Source organism: Aquarana catesbeiana, linkage group LG04, assembly GCF_042186555.1.
Source record: "Aquarana catesbeiana isolate 2022-GZ linkage group LG04, ASM4218655v1, whole genome shotgun sequence".
Classification (NCBI taxonomy): domain Eukaryota; kingdom Metazoa; phylum Chordata; class Amphibia; order Anura; family Ranidae; genus Aquarana; species Aquarana catesbeiana.
In genome coordinates, this window is record NC_133327.1 from 685055912 (window position 1) to 685075907 (window position 19996).

At 43.0% G+C, this 19996-nt stretch overlaps 1 protein-coding gene across 1 annotated transcript in view; it reads left to right on the forward strand.

Annotated features, from left to right (window-relative positions):
* Positions 1–8080, forward strand: part of KCNK5 (potassium two pore domain channel subfamily K member 5) — a 61289-nt gene extending 53209 nt beyond the window's left edge. The window contains exon 5 of the mRNA XM_073628755.1: positions 978–8080. Coding sequence (XP_073484856.1) covers positions 978–1771 — 794 coding nt within the window. The 3' untranslated portion in view covers positions 1772–8080. The remainder of the gene's footprint in view (positions 1–977) is intronic.
* Positions 8081–19996: the final 11916 nt, after the last annotated feature.

Here is a 19996-nt window from a genome sequence, read left to right on the forward strand (position 1 = left end):
GGCTCCTTCCTGTTCCATACATAGGTCCATAAAGACATGGATGAGCGAGTTTGGGATGGAGGTACTTGACTTGCCTGCACAGAGTCCTGACCTCAACCTGATAAAATACTTTTGGGATGAATTAGAGCGGAGACTGTGAGCCAGGCTTTCTCATCCAACACCGGTGCCTGAACTCACAAATGCGCTTCTGGAAGAATGGTCAAACATTCCCATAGACACACTCCTAAACCTTGTGGGCAGCCTTCCCAGAAGAGTTGAAGCTGTTATAGCTGCAAAGGGTGGGGCCAACTCAATATTGAACCCTACGGACTAAGACTGGGATGCCATTAATACTCATGTGCAAGTAAAGGCAGGCGCCCCAATACGTTTGACAATATAGTGTAAATATGTAAAGGAGTGATTCTCAACCCTGTTCTTTCCCCTGTCCCAACAGGCCATGTTTGCAGGTTTTCCTTTTATCTTGCACAGGTGCTTTTAAATCAGAGTCAATGGCTTGGTATTTTGGACCGCTAGTTTATTTAAGAGAAATTCCCAAAACATGGCCTGTTGTGGGTACTTGAGGACAGGGTTGAGAACCACTGATGTAAAGTGCTATGTAAATTGATGGCGCTATAGAAGTACCTGTAATTAAGTTCCAAACATCCTGACAGCCAAAATGTGTATTCAATATGATGACATTTACGATACATCGAATTTTTTTTTTTTTTTTGGATTCTCAGTCTTTCCAAAATGTATTCATTTTGCTAACGTATCTCTCCTGCAAGTATGAGTGTCCTTCTTGTATCAATGTCATCGTAAAATGCACAGTTGCCAAAATTTGACTTCCTTTTAAAAATCCAAAATTGCAAAATAGTGTTTTGCAAGTCTGATGTGCGCCTGTGACTGAAAACGACCTTTCACACTTTTCACACAAAGTAATGAATTCATTGTCGGTCAACATCCAAATCTAAAATTCTATTTTCGATTTTTCTTTTCAGGAGTGAATCCAAAGGTGACTTATAGCGTCCTGTACAGATATTTTGTAGAGATTTGGATCTATCTTGGACTTGCCTGGCTATCCCTGTTCATAAACTGGAAGGTCAGCATGTTTGTGGAGGTCCACAAAGCCATTAAAAAGAGGCGGAAAAGAAGGAAAGGGTCCTTTGAGAATGACCCATGTACCAAGAAAAACAAACAGGTCCCCATGGCAGGTTCCAAGGATATAAACATTCTAAGCTTCCTTACCAAAAAGGAGGAAACGTACAACGATCTGATCAAGCAGATCGGCAAAAATGGTTTGAAAAATGGTAGAGAGAGAATCCTTAACGGTGAACTTCCCGGTAGCGTGCCCAACAAAAGGAAGGAGATGATGGTGATGTACAATAAACGCAACAGTCTTGGATTTGATGCGGTTACCTTCCCCAACGGCCTTCCAAAACCGAACAGTATGAGGCCTCTCCAGGACAAGGAAGCCACGATATTCATCAACCAATTAGACCGGATCAGCGAGGAGGAATCTGAACCCTGGGAGACCAAAGATTACAAGCCTTTGATTTTCCAAAACAACATTACTTTTGTGAATGTGGAGGAGGAATGTGATTTTTTGGAGGACGAGGAAAAATCGAAATCTTCCATAGAGGAAAATAATGACCCCCCTGAGACTCCCACCAGACTTGATGAGTTTACTTGTCTAGACGAGTCGTCTTTTTCCAGCAATGATACGGAGGAAACGGTTCCGTATGAACAGCTTCTAAACGAGTACAATAAAATCAATATCACGGGAGACACGTGAAGTGGCTGCACTGGTTTTTCCTGGGACATTTTTAAGTATTTAATGAGATCTTGGGACTTGTTGACTAGGAGTTGGGAAAAAAATATTTTAAAGCAATGGTTGGTAAAATCAAATGTTCTTAGAGAAAAGTTGGACCAAGTGTTAAGAACATTCTGCCATGGAAATGATAACACTTTGAGTGTTTGGTACATTCCTACACTGGACAACGTATAGTGAAGGTCTTGCCAGAAGACCTTGATGTCAAATTCAGATGACATCTGTGCCTTTGACAAAACGTGACATTTTTGCTCCCTGCCTTCTGTGTCCATTTCATTTCTTTTATGAAAATACTTGAATTCATTAGAACTGTGGACTCTTGTATATATGTAGATTGTATTTTAGTTGCACTGTCTTGTGACAAAATGTGTACTGAGATGTCCATGTCATGAATGAGTGGCAGAGCAAATTATTTTTTTATTTTTTTGAGGGGCTTGGTCATCAAGGAGGGGTTTAGGTTTTTTGAAATATCGTGTGCCTTGATTAGTAGTCCATAGTCTTGTCTTGCCACCCTATTACCTGTCAGCTGAAAACTCTAGAAGACCATTCCAGTTTTCAAGAACTGGTCATTTTGGCCCACATTATATTCAACATTTTGATGTTGGGGAGTTTAATGCCCTTAATGAGTGCATGATATCTATGAGCCATTTTTGCCAGACCCCTCTCCATTTAACATGACTACTATGCAAGTACAAGCTGATTTAAGTGGTGCTGCTTTATTACAGATGCAGAAGGCTTGACAAGTCTCAAGTGCCTATAGGCAAAAGAACTTCCAAAGATAAAAGATTTCAGGCATTAAATGGTTTATCATGTTGGGATAGCAATAATCACACTAGTTACTCAACCAGTCTGACCAATTCATCCCTTGAGGTCAGCTGGCTTGGGTTGTCTTTTAACGCCCATTGACATGTTTGTTGCTCTGCTGTCTAGAATAGGAGAGCGCGGATGGTCAACTTAAAGGATAACTGAAGGCAAAACTTAAGAATAAAAAAGTTTTGGACAAAGATCAATTAGAAAAACTATCTTGTTTTTAATGCGGTCCGTGCCCCCGTTAGGGAGATTCACTATCTCTATTTATTTGACCTGTTTTGTAGCATCAAAAGTAGGAAAAAAAAAGCCCAAATTTTGGGTTGCCTGCAGAATAGTAATAAAGGGGAAATAATTCTGGTGACCTGGGGCCCCAAGGGATTCCCTTTTAATATGCAGGGATTTCCTCTCGCTTCCTGTTTTTGGATATGGGACAGGAAGTGAAAGGAAATCTCCCCCGTGGGACATAAATGGCGGCAAAAAAAAAATGATCCTCCCTTCAAAATGAAAAAAAGTTTTGCCTATACTTCTCTTTAAGTTTACTGCTTTTGCAAAAAACATTAATAATTACACTCTTTTGCTGAAAAAATCCACAAGGTAGCCTGAAAATGTGTAATTTTTTGCCCTCCACATTGGATCAGCTTGTACGTCTTTGCTTAATGCCCCTTTTTTTTTTTTTTTTTTTTTTTAAATTGCCTCTCATTCTTTTGTCTTTTTATTTTTTGCACAACTGGTACTGTATGTTTTAAACCTAAAAAGGTTTGTTTAGAGTCTTCCGACTACACAGCCATAGGGCCAAATCAATGGTTTTAATTTTGACAGACCTAATTTTTTGGTGAAGAATTGTTCCTCTTTCTATCCATTGAACCTGTACGTGTATTTCTGTGCTATGTTTTTATATTTGGTAATAGTTTAAGGCCCCATTCACATCAAAGTCCTTTCCTATGTTTTCTAATGATAACCATTCATATATGTGCAACTTAAAGTTGCAGCAACTTCAAAGTAGTTCATGTACAACTTTTGGTCTGACTTTCATTTAACTTGAGGGCCATAGACTTCAAAGTTAACCCTCAGAAGTTGCATGAAGGTCATACCTGAATGTTATGCAATGCAACAGTTGTCCACTGGTCAAAGCTAAAGTCGTATCAAAGTTGCACTCCAAAGTTGGACCAACTTTGGAGTCGTACAAGTGTGAATGGAGCCTTAGACCAATTCCATTCGTGTGTTTTTTTATTTCTTTAAACAAATATGTTTTTATGTGACACTCCAAACGATGTTCCTCCTAGCCCTTGGGAATAGTGGAAAATATTGGAGTGTGTGAAATAGATACACTCCAGGTTGGGATCTTTCATGATGGCTTTTTGCATTGATTATTTGGGGTCTATCAATGTCTATTAAAAAAAAAAAAGGTGTCTTGGACAGGGATGAAGCAATACATGTAGATCAATTGTTCTGGTAGAAGCTTTTAGAGTAAGGAAGGTTGTGCCAACTCCCTGTCCATTTTTTCCCTTTTACTTTGCCAACTTTTTCCATCTCTTTTTATATGATAACTTACAAGGCTGTTGCGTTTTAAGTAGTGGCTTTTTCCACCCCCCCCCCCCCCCCCAACTCTTGTCTACATTGGAGCATGCCAAAAGCCAGGCCAGGAGCATCTGGTGTTTGAGGCATCTTGATGTTTTTGGGGGCAATAGTCAATATATTTTTATCCAGTTCTGTTCTCTTTTTTTTTTTTTTTTTTAATTATGTGATGGTTCTTGCTGTGTAAAAACATTTTGTGTATAAATCGCCCACATTTTTGGTGGGGAGCTTAATATGTATTCAAAATGATTTGCTGCTAATGCCATTAGTAACCAGGTTTTTTAGGAAGAAGCAAAAACTTTGGAAAGTTTTTTTTAATTTAGCTTTTTTTTTTGTATTATGACCTATCACTGTACAACCTGAGAAGAATTTGGGTAGATGTGAATAGTTAGGGACTACTAACTCTGTGTTTTGGAAAGGGCCAGTCCTGTTGGACAGCCCAGGATGGGCAATGTTTTATCATTATACTCTATAGAGAGCAAACTGCTCTATAGAGATCTCCATGTGGACATCATCCAGCTAGCTGCTGAACCAAGCTCAAACTTAAAGTGAGTCAAAAACTAAGGCTAAACCTAGTCCCACCCACCTTCTAAGCCTATTCCATCGTACCCTGAAAAGAAAGGATCTGTATATACTTGCCTATTCTGAAGCCTCTCTGGTCCAGTCACATGATCTCTCCAGTGGCGGCTTCTGTGTAGAGGAGAGATCGCCATCAACAGCTGCAAATGCCTGGGAGATGACGTCTATATATGTGTATATAGATAGTTTCTTTACAGGGTAGATAGAGTAAGCTTAGAATTTGGTTGGGAGTAGGTTTAGCCTTGGTTAGCTTTAGACTGAACTTCAACTTTAATGTTCTGATCTAGAATGTTGTAAAATCAATGTCAGGGCCACATTCATAGTTGGGGGACTAATAACTCTATTATGGAAAGGAGGACCAGTCCTGTTGACATCTTTGTACATGATGGGCAGTGTCCGTCATGGGATGTAGAGTTTTTTTGTTTTTTTTTTTATATCTAGCTGAACAAATATTCTAGCCTTTGTCGTGGTTGAAGGGCAGAAGTTGTTGTCCTTAATGTTTGGCGACTACTAACGCTGTATTATGGACCAGTCTTTTGGGCATCTTTGTAGATGATGGACCGTGTCTATCATAAGATGTTAAGTTTGCTAGCTGAACAGATATTCTAGCCTTTACCGTGGTTCCAGGGTAGAAGATGTTGGTCCTCCAAATTGTCAAAATCGTTGCCCCTTGGGTGATCCATCATAGAAAACAAACAACCCTATGGAGATCTCAATATGGGCTTCAACCAAGCTCAGACTTTGTGTTCTGAGCTAGAACGTTGTTTGCATGCTGCCCTAGTAAAATTAATGTTAGGACTGCATTCCTATTTGGGGACTACTAATTCTGTATTATGGAAAGAACCAGTCCTGTTGGCACCTTTTTGTTCATCATGTGGGCAGTGTCTTTCATGGGATGTATGGTTTGCTAGCTTAACAGATATTCTAGCCTCTGCCATGGTTCCAGGGTAGAAGATGTTGGTCTTCTAAAATGACGATGCCCTTTGGATGATTCATCATAGCCCGCAAACTCAATGTGGGCTTCATCCTGTTAGCTGCTGAACATGGCTCACACTTAATGTTCTGATCTACGTTTGTAAGCATGCTGCCCAAGTAAAATCAATGTCAGGGCCACATTCCTAGTTAGGGACCACCAACTCTGTATTGTGGAAAGGACCAGTTCTGTGGGCATCCTTGTACACGATGTGGGCAGTGTCTACCATGGGATGTAGAGTTTTCTATCTTAACACAAGTTCTAGCCTTTGCCTTTGTTGGTCTTCCAAGTTTTCAAAACCAGTGCCCCTTGGGTGATCCATCATAGAGAACAAACAACCTGATGGAGATCCCAATATGGGCATCAACCAAGCTCACACTTAATGTTCTGATCTAGGATGTTGTTTGCAAGCTGCCCAAGTGAGATCAACGCCAAGGCCCCATTCATATTTAGCAGGGTGAGAGAGAATAGTGTTTGTACCATTTTGTTCCTAGACTTTAATATCCTCAATACTGATGGGTTAGATGGTGATGAGATTGCAGAGGCTTGTGACTTTAATCTGTTATCGTTCGCCTAATTATGTGCTCAAACAAACCTAAGCAAATACTCAAGTTGCTGTGAACAAAATCAATTTTTAGCTAAAAGTCCTAATCATTGATTTTTAATTTTTTTTTTTTTTTTTTTTTTTCTTTTTAATTCTATTTTTATATACTATAAACTTTTAAATGTCTGTGTAGGTATTTTTGAAAAGGCATGGGTTACGACTTCATGGGTCCATTTTCGGTGCCACCACAACGATCAAGCCTTGGGACCTTGTAGAAGTTGAGAGATGTGACAGGTGAAAATATCTCGTGTTATTTATTTCTCACATTTAACACTCCAGTCTTGACGAGTACAATTTGCTAATCCCAATATTACAGGGTAATAATCCAAAGAGAATTTTCCAGTACTCTGTGTGCTTTTGTAGACGATTTCTGGGTTGGGACCACAACTGGAATCCAAAATTAAAAAATCTTGAGGGCTCCGGGTTGAAGATATTATTATTCGTGTTGGGGGGGGCGCTATAGTTTGCACTTCTGGAAGTATGGAAAACCCTTTTTTTTTTTTTTTTTAGGTTTTTATAAAATGGCACTCTGGTGACATCAACCGAGAAAAGACTGAGCTCTATTGCTCTGGGTGTAGCTTCTGTGGACGTAAAGAGTGATGCCACATTTGCTGAGGGGAAAAATTGGGAGACCAAGGATTTAAAAAAAACAATAAACTTTGTAGCAGATTCCTACCATTTTTTTTTTTTAAAGATATTTTTATTAATTTTAAAGATTCCTACCATTAGTTGCTCTGAAGTAATAGCGGTTTGTTTCAACGTGTGCTTTGCAGATTGATTCTGAATGGGAGGGTCTGGTTCATTTATAATCGCCTGATGTCCTCTTGGTGTTCTGATGGGAAAAGCTGCAGGGTCAGCATCCCTTTTTGAATTATTTAACCCAAAACTTAAAATTCTGCTGCAGGGGATGCCTAAAATCTGTATCTTTAGTGCAGACTTCTGGGAAAATCAATGAGCCAATCACACAAGCAAGGAACGACATTTCTGAGGGTGTTGTGTACACCAATGGGGTACAGAAGGCCTCCAGGTTATTGGATTTTACTGTGGATGCCGATTTTGAAAAGGAAAGGTCCTTTTGTACAACAGTAAAATACAGTATGGTTTGTGTAGCGGTTGTATACGCCTTTTTTTTCCCACAAAAATTGAGTTACCTTTTAAACTACCATCATGTCTCATCCTTCTTTTTTGTGCAGTGCATTTTCCATAACCATTGGTCCTATGGAAGGTGTTTTGTGGTGTAGTTAGCATTTTGTCAATGCACTGCAAGACACATGAATGACCCATGGCTATGGCACATGGCTCTCTTTAACTGACGACAACAGCAACACTTGCTAGATACCCAAGTTTATGGATTTTTGGATTTTATTTTTTGTCCTCCTCAACCGCCCCCCCCCCCACCCCCCCCCTTGCCCATACTAAATGCCAAGTTGTGTGCAATAGTTATTAGAAAAGATGTGATCACTGATGGGAGAGGTGGCGGAACTTCTTGTATGTTGGCACTCCAGTCAGTCTAAACTTTTATTTGTGGAATCCTTCTGTTCCTTATAGAGAACCCGCTCCCCAGTGTTTCCTTTTTTCCTTTTTTTTTTTTTTTTTTATTTTGTTGTGACAGTTGTGTTTTATTGCGTCCTGTGCACCACTGGACTCACTGTATGTGAATATCTGATATTCCTTTGTAAAAAAATAATGTAATTTATTTTAATATTTTTCAATAAAAAATCTGAAAATAAAACCAACCTCTCAGAATTTTCTTTTTTTCCACCACTTTTGCACTCTTTGTAATCAATATGAAAGTGTTTTGGGGGTTAAATATTTATTACATGCATTTTATAGAGTGCTGTCAATTTACAGAGTGCTTTTTATATATTGTATATTCTTATTAGTCCCCTCCCTTGAGGAGCTTACACTCTAAGGCAAGGCCATGTCCTGTCCTGCCTTAGAAAGAAAATCGCTCCCACAGTGCTACCCGGTTTCCCCGAAAATAAGACCTAGCGTGATTGTCGGTGATGGCTGCAATATAAGCCCTACCCCCCAAATAAGCCCTAGTTAAAGTCCTTGTAGGTCTTATTTTCAGGGTAGGGCTTATTTTCGGGGAAACAGGGTAGGGCTTATTTGGGGGGGGGGGGGGGGTAGGGCTTGTATTGCAGCCATCACCGACAATCACGCTAGCTCTTATTTTTGGGGAAACAGGGTATTGTGTTCTGCTGGTAGGAAGGAGCTTTCCAGGCCAGCAGAACACCATAATTGCTGCTAGTGGCTATAGCTGCCAGTGATAATCAAATGTAAAAAAGAAATCCAACAGGCTGGTTGTACCCTGGTCTATCAATGGATCGACTTGGGTACAACCAACCTGCCCATAGATTGAATCTTGGCGGGTCCCTGATGAACAGGCCAAGGTTTGATCCGTCTATGGCCAGCTTAAGGTTCCTATCTCATATACTTGGGCTAATTAAACTACCAACAGATCTTTTGGAGGAAACTGGAGTACCTTGAAGAAACCCATGCAAGCATAGGGAGAACATGCAAACCCAATGCAGATCGTGTCCTGGTTGGGATTCGAGCCAAGGACCCTGGGGCTGCAAGACAGAAGTGCTAACCACTAAGCCACAAGGTCTGCAGGCCAAATCCAGCCCTCCAGGTCATTTCATTTGGCCCTCCCCTGCAGCTGCAGCACCCCCTTGTCTCCACCTCCCCTTGTCTCGGCAGCCAAGAAGAGGACAGAATTCCTCCAACAGATCTGTGCCGCCACAGCACCCACTCGACTCCTCCCCTGGTCTCAGCATTCAGCTGACTACAGACCCTGCACTTTCCACACCCCCGGCTTCCTCCCAACAGCAGCACATGTTAAGGGGGGTGCACTGTGATGTAAGGAAGGGTGAGGGACTGTTGACATGTGATGTAAGGGGGGGGGGTCTTACAGATACAACCAACCCTTTTGAGGACTATGAGGCCCGCAATTAAATCAAGTTTGACACCCCTGCACTAAGCCAATAATCAAATCCATGACTGCAAAAACTGGTATGATTGTTCCCGTTGTATAAAGCTACACCACCTTCCATTAGAAATCATGGGACCCCCTTACAGCCTACTTGACAGCCCCACCCACCATACAATCAGCAGAGAGTGGAAGTTTCAAAGTACTGACTGAACTTGTATCTCTGTACAGAACACTACAGAAGAGTTGCCAGCAGCACTCCACACATAATGCCGGGATCCCTCCTCCTTTAGCCTTTGGTGCAACTGATCTAGCTTCTCATCGGTAGGGTAGGAACAGAAATGCCACTCCCAGACCACATCTACATGGCACTCATCCTGGGCACAAGCCATGCCTAAGGCCCTTTACAGGAATCCAAGCTAAAACTGAGCCCCCCTCCCCCCCCCCCCCCCTCCCATGGACCCAATGGGATTTTTTACAGGTGTCCAAGCTGAACCGGGGGCCCCTCCTGACCCGATGGGGCATTTACAGGAACCCAAACCAATCCTGGGCCCCCTACTGACCCAAAGGGGCCCTTCACAGGAGTCCAAGCTGAACTGAGGCTCTTTATGGGAGCCCAAATCGAACCTGGGCCCCTTACTGACCAAATTGTGTTTTTTTTTTTTTTTTTGTTTTTTTTTTGTTTTTGTTTTTTTAACAGGAGTCCAAGCTGAACCTGGGGCCCCTACTGCCCTGATATGGAATTAACAGGAGCCCAAACCAATCCTGACCGCCTACTGACCCAAAGGGGCCCTGAGCTGAACTGGAGCTTACAGGAGCCCAAATCGAACCTGGGTCCCCTACTGATCGGATGGAGACCTTTTACAGGATTCAAAGCCAAACCTGGGCCCCCCTACTGACCCAATGGAGCTCTTCACAAGTTAAATCTGGGCCCCCTACTGGCAGGATCAGCAAGTGACAATAGAGGGGAGAAAAAGGCCAAGCTGTCTAGAAAACTTAACCATTACAGTAGTGGGAACAACCATGTAAAACGGTCTGGGGGTGCTTGCAATGATCAGCTTTTATCTATGGCCCGCCTGCTTTTACCATCTCCCATGTCAATAAGCCCTTACTAATCGCAACAGACTGCATAATATATGTAATTGTAAATTTTTCACAAAGTTCCACTTTGAGTGAGTATGTAATGCACAGAGTGCAGGGATCAAGAATAGATGAGACAGAGCACAGCAGTCGGGAGTTGATCAGGCACAGAGTGCAGGGGTCAGGAATAAGAAGTAATGCACCGAGATCAGGGCTGAGGAGTATGTAATGCATAGAGTGTAGGGATCACGAAGAGATAATCGAGGTCAAGAGTAGGTAAGGTACAGAGTTCAGGGGTGAAGAGTATGTAATTGCACAGTGGAGAGGTCAAGAGTTTGTGTTGCACAGAGCACAAGGGCTAGAAGTATGTAATGCACAGAATGCAGCTATCAGTAGTGCTGAATGCATGAAGGATGAGCTGAACACATAGTTCAGGGCAGGTTCCATGAATGTGAGTGGAGTTCAGGTGCCAAATCCCATTAAAGTCAATGGGAGCAGGATATAAAAAAACAAAAAGTTTCTGGACATTTTCTAGGTAAATACTGTAGGTAAGGGATTTTCAAACACATCACATTGGAGGGTGGGGACAGGCCTCCTAAGAAAAGAAAGTGGAAAAATAAAACGTAAAAAAAAAAAAAAATATCAGATCTGAAGGGCCCGGTATGAATTGTAGGGGAGCCCCCCGTGCTGTTTTCTTTTTTCCAACTCTCCCCTGCTCCTTTGCTTACGTGTGCACGTAGGTGGAAGGGGCCGGTGACGTCGCTGGTTGTGAAGGACGCGGTGCACCTGCTGATGTCCTTGACAACCACTGACCATGAGAAGCTGTCATGTATAATGGGGGAAGTCATGTGGCATGGCATTCAGCTCTCGTCAAACCGGGTAAATGTTTAGACAGCCAAGGTTTGGTGCGAAGCTTATGTAACAGAATCGCAATAAATAGGCTCCAAAAGATTGACGTGTAAATTGCCATCATCCCTCAACATTTTAAAGACAGAAAGAACCTCAAAAAAATGGGATTTTAAGGGCAATTATTAAATGGATAGAAAACTAATATAAAATATTAAATTTTATTAATACAAAAGATTAAAAACCAGACTTTTAACAAAGACAGTCACATAAATAACAAAATTTTTTTTTGTATTTAAAAAATTAACAGTGGTGGCAAAGAAATCCCACTACATAAATGAACATTATCCATGAATGAGAGTGGGATTTTAAGGGCAATTATTAAGTCGATAGAAAACTAATATAAAATATTACATTTTATTAATGCAAAAGATTAAAAAACAGACTTTTAACAAAGACGGTCACATAAATAACAACATTTTTTTTGTATTCAAAAATTATGTGACTGTCTTTGTTAAAAGTCTGGTTTTTAATCTTTTGTATTATTAAAATTTAATATTTTATATTAGTTTTCTATCCATTTAATAATCGCCCTTAAAATCCCATTTTTTGAGGTTCTGTCTTTAAATGTAACGGAATCGCTTGCCACACTCCGCTTGAGTGCGTCCGTCATATACCGCTTCCTCCAGTCTGAATATATAGATATTAGATTTTATAGCCGCATATTACAACCAAGAACTAGGCAGGACTCGTTTGGCTGCAAAGCTGGAACTGTTTATTGGAACAAGAATACAGGCTTTTATACACTTGAGAAGGAGGTTCCCCTCTCTTCTGATCATATTACCCTAACAATACAAACTAACCAGAAACCTAAATTAACATGAGCTAATAAACTAGTCATGTAACCAGCCTAGGTGACTCAGAGGTTTGACCTTTCAGGTCAGCCTTGCCGTCTCCTAGCTCAGAAGATACAATACACATTATCATAATTATAAACACAGGACACCTTCACACAATAGCAAGAGGTCACCTTTAGCAGATTATCTGTCTCCTACATTGTACAGAGGCCAATTTGATCAGCTCTTTCAATTAAAATGAAGTTCCACCCAAAAAGTGGAACTTCTGCTCATTTGTCTCCTCTCCCCCTCCGGTGCCACAATTGGCACCTTTCGGGGGGGGACAGGATACCGGTCTTAGACAGGTATCCTGTTTCCACATCCGGGCCGCGGCCGCGTGACATCAGTGCGGGGCTCCCTCCTCCTCCATCCTCCTCTACATGTTGCCAGGCCAGTAGGAGAGAGGAGCGGGGCCTCGCGCATGCGCAGTAGGTTTCCCGGCGTCAAGCCGTAAAGGCTACACTGCCGGGTACCCTTACCCGCAATGGCGGTGGCAGCACCTGACAGCTGATGGTAACATCAGCTGCGGTGCCGACATCGCGGGACTCCAGGACTGGTATGTGTCCTAATGTGTAGCTGCTTGTTTTGTTTTTTTTTGCTGGATTACCGCTCTAATATGTATAGTTAAGAATCAAATAAATCAGGAATAATCTTTGTGTATTTCCTGGGAGATATTGTGGATAAATATTATTGTCCCGTTTCCTTGGTCACCCTGTACCCTTAATGGACACAGGGTGACTTACACATAAGAGGGACATGGGGGGGGGGGCTGAAACAAAAAGGTTTCCCAGTTCTCTCCAAAAGCCCCTGTCCCGGCTAGATCTACCACAGCTTAGGCTCATCCCTACTCTTTGGCTACAAGTTCCTCCACTGAATTAAAAGCTTGTTTTGTCACGGCACATTTTTTTTTTTTATAACTCCTTATAAGTCAGTAAGGGATTTCTCATGAAAAGCACAACGTCTGACCTTTTCATTAATGGCTTTCATCAGCTTTCTTCAGCACAGAAATATTTTCATCCCTTGCCCTCTTAGGCTGATTAGCTTGTTTGCACATTAGATTAAATCTTTCTTTTCATAATTTTCCAAGCTTAGTGCACGTTCCACATCTCAGCAGGCTGCTGGCTAAGACGCTACTGATGATTATAACTAAGTGTAGGGTTCAGTGCTCTCCGATTCCCCCCCCCCACCCCCACCCCCACCCTCCTGAATAACGTATACTTGCACCCTGCCCTGAAACTTCACCTTGTAATGTATTTCTATTGAGTAGTCCTCACCACGCTTTGAACGTTTCGATGTCTTGGTTGGAGGTTCCTATTGCTGCGCACATCTGGAACAATGCAGGTGCATCTTCCCGGACTAAAACTCCCATCATCCTCTGCTCACATCTGTTAAGAAGTCCCAAAGCTTTGGAAGCCTAAAGATGAATTTAGGGTATTTGATATTTTATAGCTATATAATACCTAGCCAATGCCCCTAGAAGCTGGAAATCACAGAAGTAGACACCACTACTTTAACGCTACTACAGTGATCTCAACTAGAGTCCTGTGCTGAGCGCTTTGCCCGATGCATTGTGAGCACAGGAGGCGGGAAGCTCAGGCGTCCTTTAAAAGTAGATGCAAAAAGTCTTGAGGCACCCCAGTCCTGAAATGTTAAAAACCTAAATGTTACCCACCAGTGGTAAATCAGAGCCTGGGACAATGCACACAACAGAAGCAAAATGATACCCCAGCTCCACTGCCAATATGATGATTTATGAACTGGTGATCCGGTGCTCTAGCCAGGACGTTCAGGCCCCAAAATGCAGTACTTGAATCAGAAAAGGGCTGGCGACTGGGACGCTCTTGAATAAAAGTCCTTTATTGGCTTATATGGGTACACGGGTACAAGCTACCCTGACGCGTTTCGGCTAAGAAGCCTTCAAAGCTTTGATGAAGGCTTCTTAGCCGAAACCCATGTACCCATGTACCCATGTAACCCAATAAAGGACTTTTATTCAAGAGCATCCGAGTCGCCAGCCCTTTTCTGATTCAAACAATGCACACAACCACCTTGATGAAATTATTCTCACATCAAAAGCCCCCCATCAATCCTGATTCCCACCTAACACATGGGAGCCCCCCATTATGTCAGAGGCCCCCCTTCACATTAGAAAAAATGCCATCACATCAGAGGCCCCCCCATACATGAAAGCTCCCCATCACTGCAGAGTTCCCCTATCATGGCAGAACCCACCTATCACATCAGAGGGCCCCCCCCAGGGGTGGCCCCTCCATTAGGGGCACCCGGGCGTCACCCCCTATATGGTAATGGATAGATTCGTGGCCACCCCCCTATGCGTCCGGCCCCTTTCGGATCACCGGGTGCATGAATTACAGCGGCCAGGGTTTTTTTTTTTTTTTTTTAAGCACCTGATTAGAGCCAGAGGCTCTAATATGCTTCAAAATAGGATGGGCTGGGGACACTGAGGATGCGTCCCGAGCCCACCCAGGTGTGTTGCAACAGCGAATAAATATTCGATGTTGCGATACTGATCTTCCTCCTGGCCAATCGGGAAGTGGGACTGATACACGTCTCCTGATTTGGCTGAAAGGACAGGCCCAGTGCACAAAGCAAGGTCCATAAAGACTTGGATGAGTGAGTTTGGGGTGGAGAAACTTGACTGGCCTGCACAGAGTCCTGACCTCAACCCGATAGAACACCTTTGGGATGAATTAGAGCGGAGACTGCGAGCCAGGCCTTCTCGTCCAACATCAGTGCCTGACCTTGCAAATGTGCTTCTGGAAGAATGGTCAAACATTCCCATAGACACACTCCTAAACCTTGTGGACGGCCTTCCCAGAAGAGTTGAAGCTGTTATAGGTGAAAAGGGTGGGCCAACGCAATATGGAACCCTACGGACGAAGACTGGGATGTCATTAAAGTTTGTGTTTGTGTAAAGGCAGGTGTCCCAATACTTTTGGTAATATAGGGTGTGTGTGTGTGTGTGTGTGTATATATATATATATATATATATATATATATATATATATATATATATATATATATATACACAAATACATATTAAAATTCTTTTTCCCTTTGTCTCCAAAGGGCTTTCATGTTCTCATTCTGAATGTGACCTAAATTCTTCTGTTTGAAACTCATCCAAATCCCATGGGAAGTACAAACACTCGGCGCAATGTCCAGCCGAACGCACAGGAATTTGTCGCTCCGAGGTCTCGGGGGCGTTTTCCAGAATTCTTTTACCTTTCTGTTACATAACTGGTGTGCTGGATGAGAACGCTCTGCTCTGGCATTGTGTGGGATGTGAAGTGTCTGTAGAATCATGGTGGGCTCTGTGCTATGATACAATGTAACAAAAGTCTATCCTGTTCAGGGAGAAGATGTGACACCGTTTAGCCCGTGTTCACACTATAAACGAACATAGACATCGCATGCGATTCGCACCCGCGCTGCGGTGCCGATCGCATGCGTTGTCTTTGCAACGCGAGTTCGGCCATATAGTTATATGGCTGAACTCTCATTGGTTTTCCACAAAACAAGGTGCAGGGACTTTTACCCCGCACTGGAATCAGATCGCATTGGTGTTCTCACTAGGGATGGGCGAAAGGTTCATCCCGAGCATACTTTCGGGCCGAACTTTGGTTGTTCGGATAACAGCGAACAATATGCGGTGTTCACGGCAAATTTGATAGCCTCCGAAACACCGTTAAAGTCTATGGGACACTAACATGAAAAATCAAAAGTGCTCATTTTAAAGGCTTATATGCAAGTTATTGTCATAAAAAGTGTTTGGGGACCCGGGTCCTGCCCCAGGGGACATGGATCAATGCAAAAAAATGTTTTAAAAACGTCCGTTTTTTCGGGAGCAATAATTTTAATAATGCTTAAAGTGAAACAATAAAAGTGTAATATTCCTTTAAATTTGGGGTACCTGGGGGGTGTCTATAGTATGCCTGTGGTGCATGTTTCCCGTGTTTAGAACAGTCCCTGCACAAGATTACATTTCTAAAGGAAAAAAAAAAGTCATTTAAAGCTGTAATGAATTGTCCGGTCTCAGCAATATGGATAAAACTCATTGAAAAAAATGGCATGGGTTCCCCCCACCCACTCCATTACCAGGCCCTTCAGGTCTGGTATGAATATTAAGGGGAACCCCAAACCAAAAATTTTTAAAAATGGCGTGGGGGTCCCCCCAAAATCCATACCAGGCCCGTCAGGTCTGGTATGGGTTTTAAGGGGAACCCTGCGCCAAAATAAAAAAAAATGGCATAGGGGTCTCCTCCCCCAAATCCATGTTGATGGGGACAAGGGTCTCATCCCCACAACCCTTGCCCGGTGGTTGTGGGGGTATGCAGGTGGGGGGCTTTTCGGGTTTAACACTTTTCATGACAATAACTTGCATATAAGCCTTAAAAATGAGCACTTTTGATTTTTAATGTTCGTGTCCCATAGACTTTAACGGTGCTTGCGTGTTCTTCCGAATTTTTTGGATGTTCTGGTGCGAACCGAACCTGGGGGGGGGGGGCGGGGTTTGGCTCATCCTTAGTTCTCACCTATGTGATCTGTTTCCGGTCGGAATCCACAGTTCACACTGTGAGGGTCCATTGATGGATGTATGCTCAATACAAGTTGACTTTCTCTACATTGGTTTTGGCAATCTTCAGCGGTCCACTAAAACCTCCATTCTCTTTGGATCAGATCCGGGGTAGGCTACCTTTGAGAGGTGGAAATCTACCTGGACAGCATCAAAGATCACTGGGGTTCGGCGCACTTTTTTGTTTCTTTTTTAAAGAAATTAAATTGCTACTAAACCCACAACAGTAAAATCAGTCTGTATATGCAGTAAAGCATGCTTGTTATACTCACTGTTATCAAGGTTATCCTCTGCATTGTGTAAAAAAGCTGTTTGATCCTGTCTTCTTTGATCCATCTCCTGATAGTACAGAACCTTGGGAGCACTCTGCACATGCTCAGTTTGGTGTTATTGCTACAGAGTTTTTTTTTTCCATCTGGGGAGTGCATGTGATCAGCACAGGGCCAATCAGCACTGTCCAGACAGAGGGTCAGGGGTCCTTCACCCTCATAGGACAGTCAGAGGAGAATAAAAACTCCTCCTGCAAGCTTTAACCAGACACTGATAGAAGTCACAAGACTATAAACTGCTGATGAGAAAAGGTATTTAGCAGTTTGTTTACTAAAACAAATGCATGTCCATGTTCTGTGTACTGTATGGCGACTGCAAGCTCCTGGGTTTAGTGACACTTTAACTAGCAAGGTCTAACTGAATAGTATGGAAAACTTATATATATATATATATATATATATATATATATATATATATATATATATATATATAATAAAACAAATGTTACTGTAAAAATATAAACTTAGCCTACCTTAATCACTTTCCGACTGGCCGCAGTACATATACCGCGGCAGGTCCGCTCTATTGCGCGAAACGACGAACCTGTACGTCACTTTGTGCAACAGCCGCCAGGGGCGCGTGCGTGTGCGTGCTGATTGGTCACAATGTGCGCCGAGGAGACCATTGTTCACACAGGACACCAGGCTGTAACCAGCATATTTCTGGAACTCCACTTACCAGGACTATGTTCTGTGTGCACAACGGGCCTCTGTCTGTCCGGCCTCTGTGCTTTTTTGGTCTCCCATATTAGGGGCAGCACTGGTTGAGGCCCCTTCAAAGTATTGGTTTCTTGTTTAAATCTACAACGTGTAACAGCTGCAAACTTTCCGAGACTGTTTTTCTTCTTTTAATACAACATTGAATTTTTACATGACTGGAATAAATAAAGTCCCACCCTCTAGGGGATTTTCCAATCTGTATGAGAGAGTGAGAGCGATAACACCAAATTTAACGCACCTGCTCCCCATTCACACCTGAGACCTTGTAACACTAACGAGTCACATGACACCGGGGAGGGAAAATGGCTAATTGGGCCCAATTTGGACATTTTCACTTAGGGGTGTACTCACTTTTGTTGCCAGCGGTTTAGACATTAAAGGTATTGTAAATGTTCGTGTTTTTTCACCTTAATGCATCCTATGCATTAAGGTGTAAAAACACCTGGCAATCACCGGCCCCCAAGTCCCCCCGTTTTACTTACATGAACCCCTTCATTCAGTCGGTGGGGACGCGCCACCGGTGGGGACATCCCTCTCTCCATGGGCTCCCGGCTCTTGATTGGATAGATTGATAGCAGCGCAGCCATTGGCTCCCGCTGCTGTCAATCAAATCCAATGATGTGGGCGCCGGGGGGTGGGGCCGAGTCCAGCATTTGGCCTCTATGGACGCCAAATGCTGGACTCGGGAGCGTGTCCGCAAGGTAATCCCGGGGGATATCTGATGCATGGGGGAGCCGCGAGAGCCACCGGGGGACCCCAGAAGACCAGGTTCGGGGCCACTCTGTGCAAAACGAGCTTCACAGTGGAGGTAAGTATATTATGTTTGTTATATAAAAAAAATTAAAAATAACCCTTACAATCACTTTAATGGCTGTGTGTTGAGTTATTTTGAGGGGACAGCAAATTTACACTGTTATACAAGCTGTACACTCACTACGTTACATTGTAGCAAAGTGTCATTTCTTCAGTGTTGTCACATGAAAGGATAGAAGAAAAGATTTACAAAAATGTGAGGGGTGTACTTACTTTTGTGAGACATTGTATGTTGCAGAGTTTTGTTTCAAATGCCCCTTTGTGCAGTGACATGCCTCCATAGATACAGCCTGCCTGGACAGTATGGTCATCTGCTGGCTTAGCACCATCCACAGGCTGTTTAAAGTAACATTAAAGGCTTCTTTATTTCCCTTTATCCGCTAGCCGACCAGCCCCCGCAGTAATACTGCGGCAGGTTGCGCAAATCGCCATAGCTGTACGTCGCTCCTTTAAGACGAGGCAGCAGGCGCGCGCGCCCGGCGCGTGTCCCCCGGAGCCAATGCGCTGGCGCGATCACGGTTGGGCACCCGTGATCGCTTGTGACAGAGGGAGAACCGGGATCTGTGTGTGTAAACTCTCAGGGGAGAGGAGACCGATCATATAGGAACACCGATCGGTCTACTCCCCTAGTCAGTCCCATCCCCCCCCCTACAGTTAGAACACACCTAGGGAACACAGTTAACCCCTTGATCGCCCCCTAGTGTTAACCCCTTTCCTGCCAGTGACATTTATACAGTATTCAGTGGCTATTTTTAGCTCTGATCGCTGTATAAATGTCAATAGTCCCAAAATATTGTCAAAAGTGTCCAATGTGTCTGCTGCAATATCGCAGCACAGAAAGTTTTTTTACCCTAATAAAAAAACCTTGAGGCTATAGAACCACTTTGAAATCTTCCATAAGGCACAGGCACAATTTTACTTCACATAATTACAGTACAGATGATGTTTTTACAGTCTTATAAAGCGTAAGAAGACAATGACTTTCCTAAGCCCCGTTTCTGTGAATAACTAGAACTGACTGAGGAAACGTGTAAGAAATGGGGAGGACTAGCTGGGACTGAACTACCTATTACATTAAACAGGAGGGGAGGATAGGGGATGATCTCAAAATCACAAACAAGTTGCAGTGGCCCGAAGCTGCCACTAGATGTCAGCATACTAATGAGCAATAATAATCTAATGCAGTTCAATACAAGGCTTAAAAAGAAAAGACAATGATGTGGGGCAAAAACTTCAGCAGGGGGCAAACCTGTACTGGAAGGAGAGGAAATGTATGCTTAGGCAGTAAGCATGCAGATTAGTGCTCAGTGTTTTTTTTTTTTTGGGGGGGGGTGGATTTATTTCCTGCCACATAATGCTTATATGGGGGTGGGGGGTGCAATTTGCCATGTTTGCCCTGGGCTCTGGATGACCTTGTCCCGGCACTGCTAGC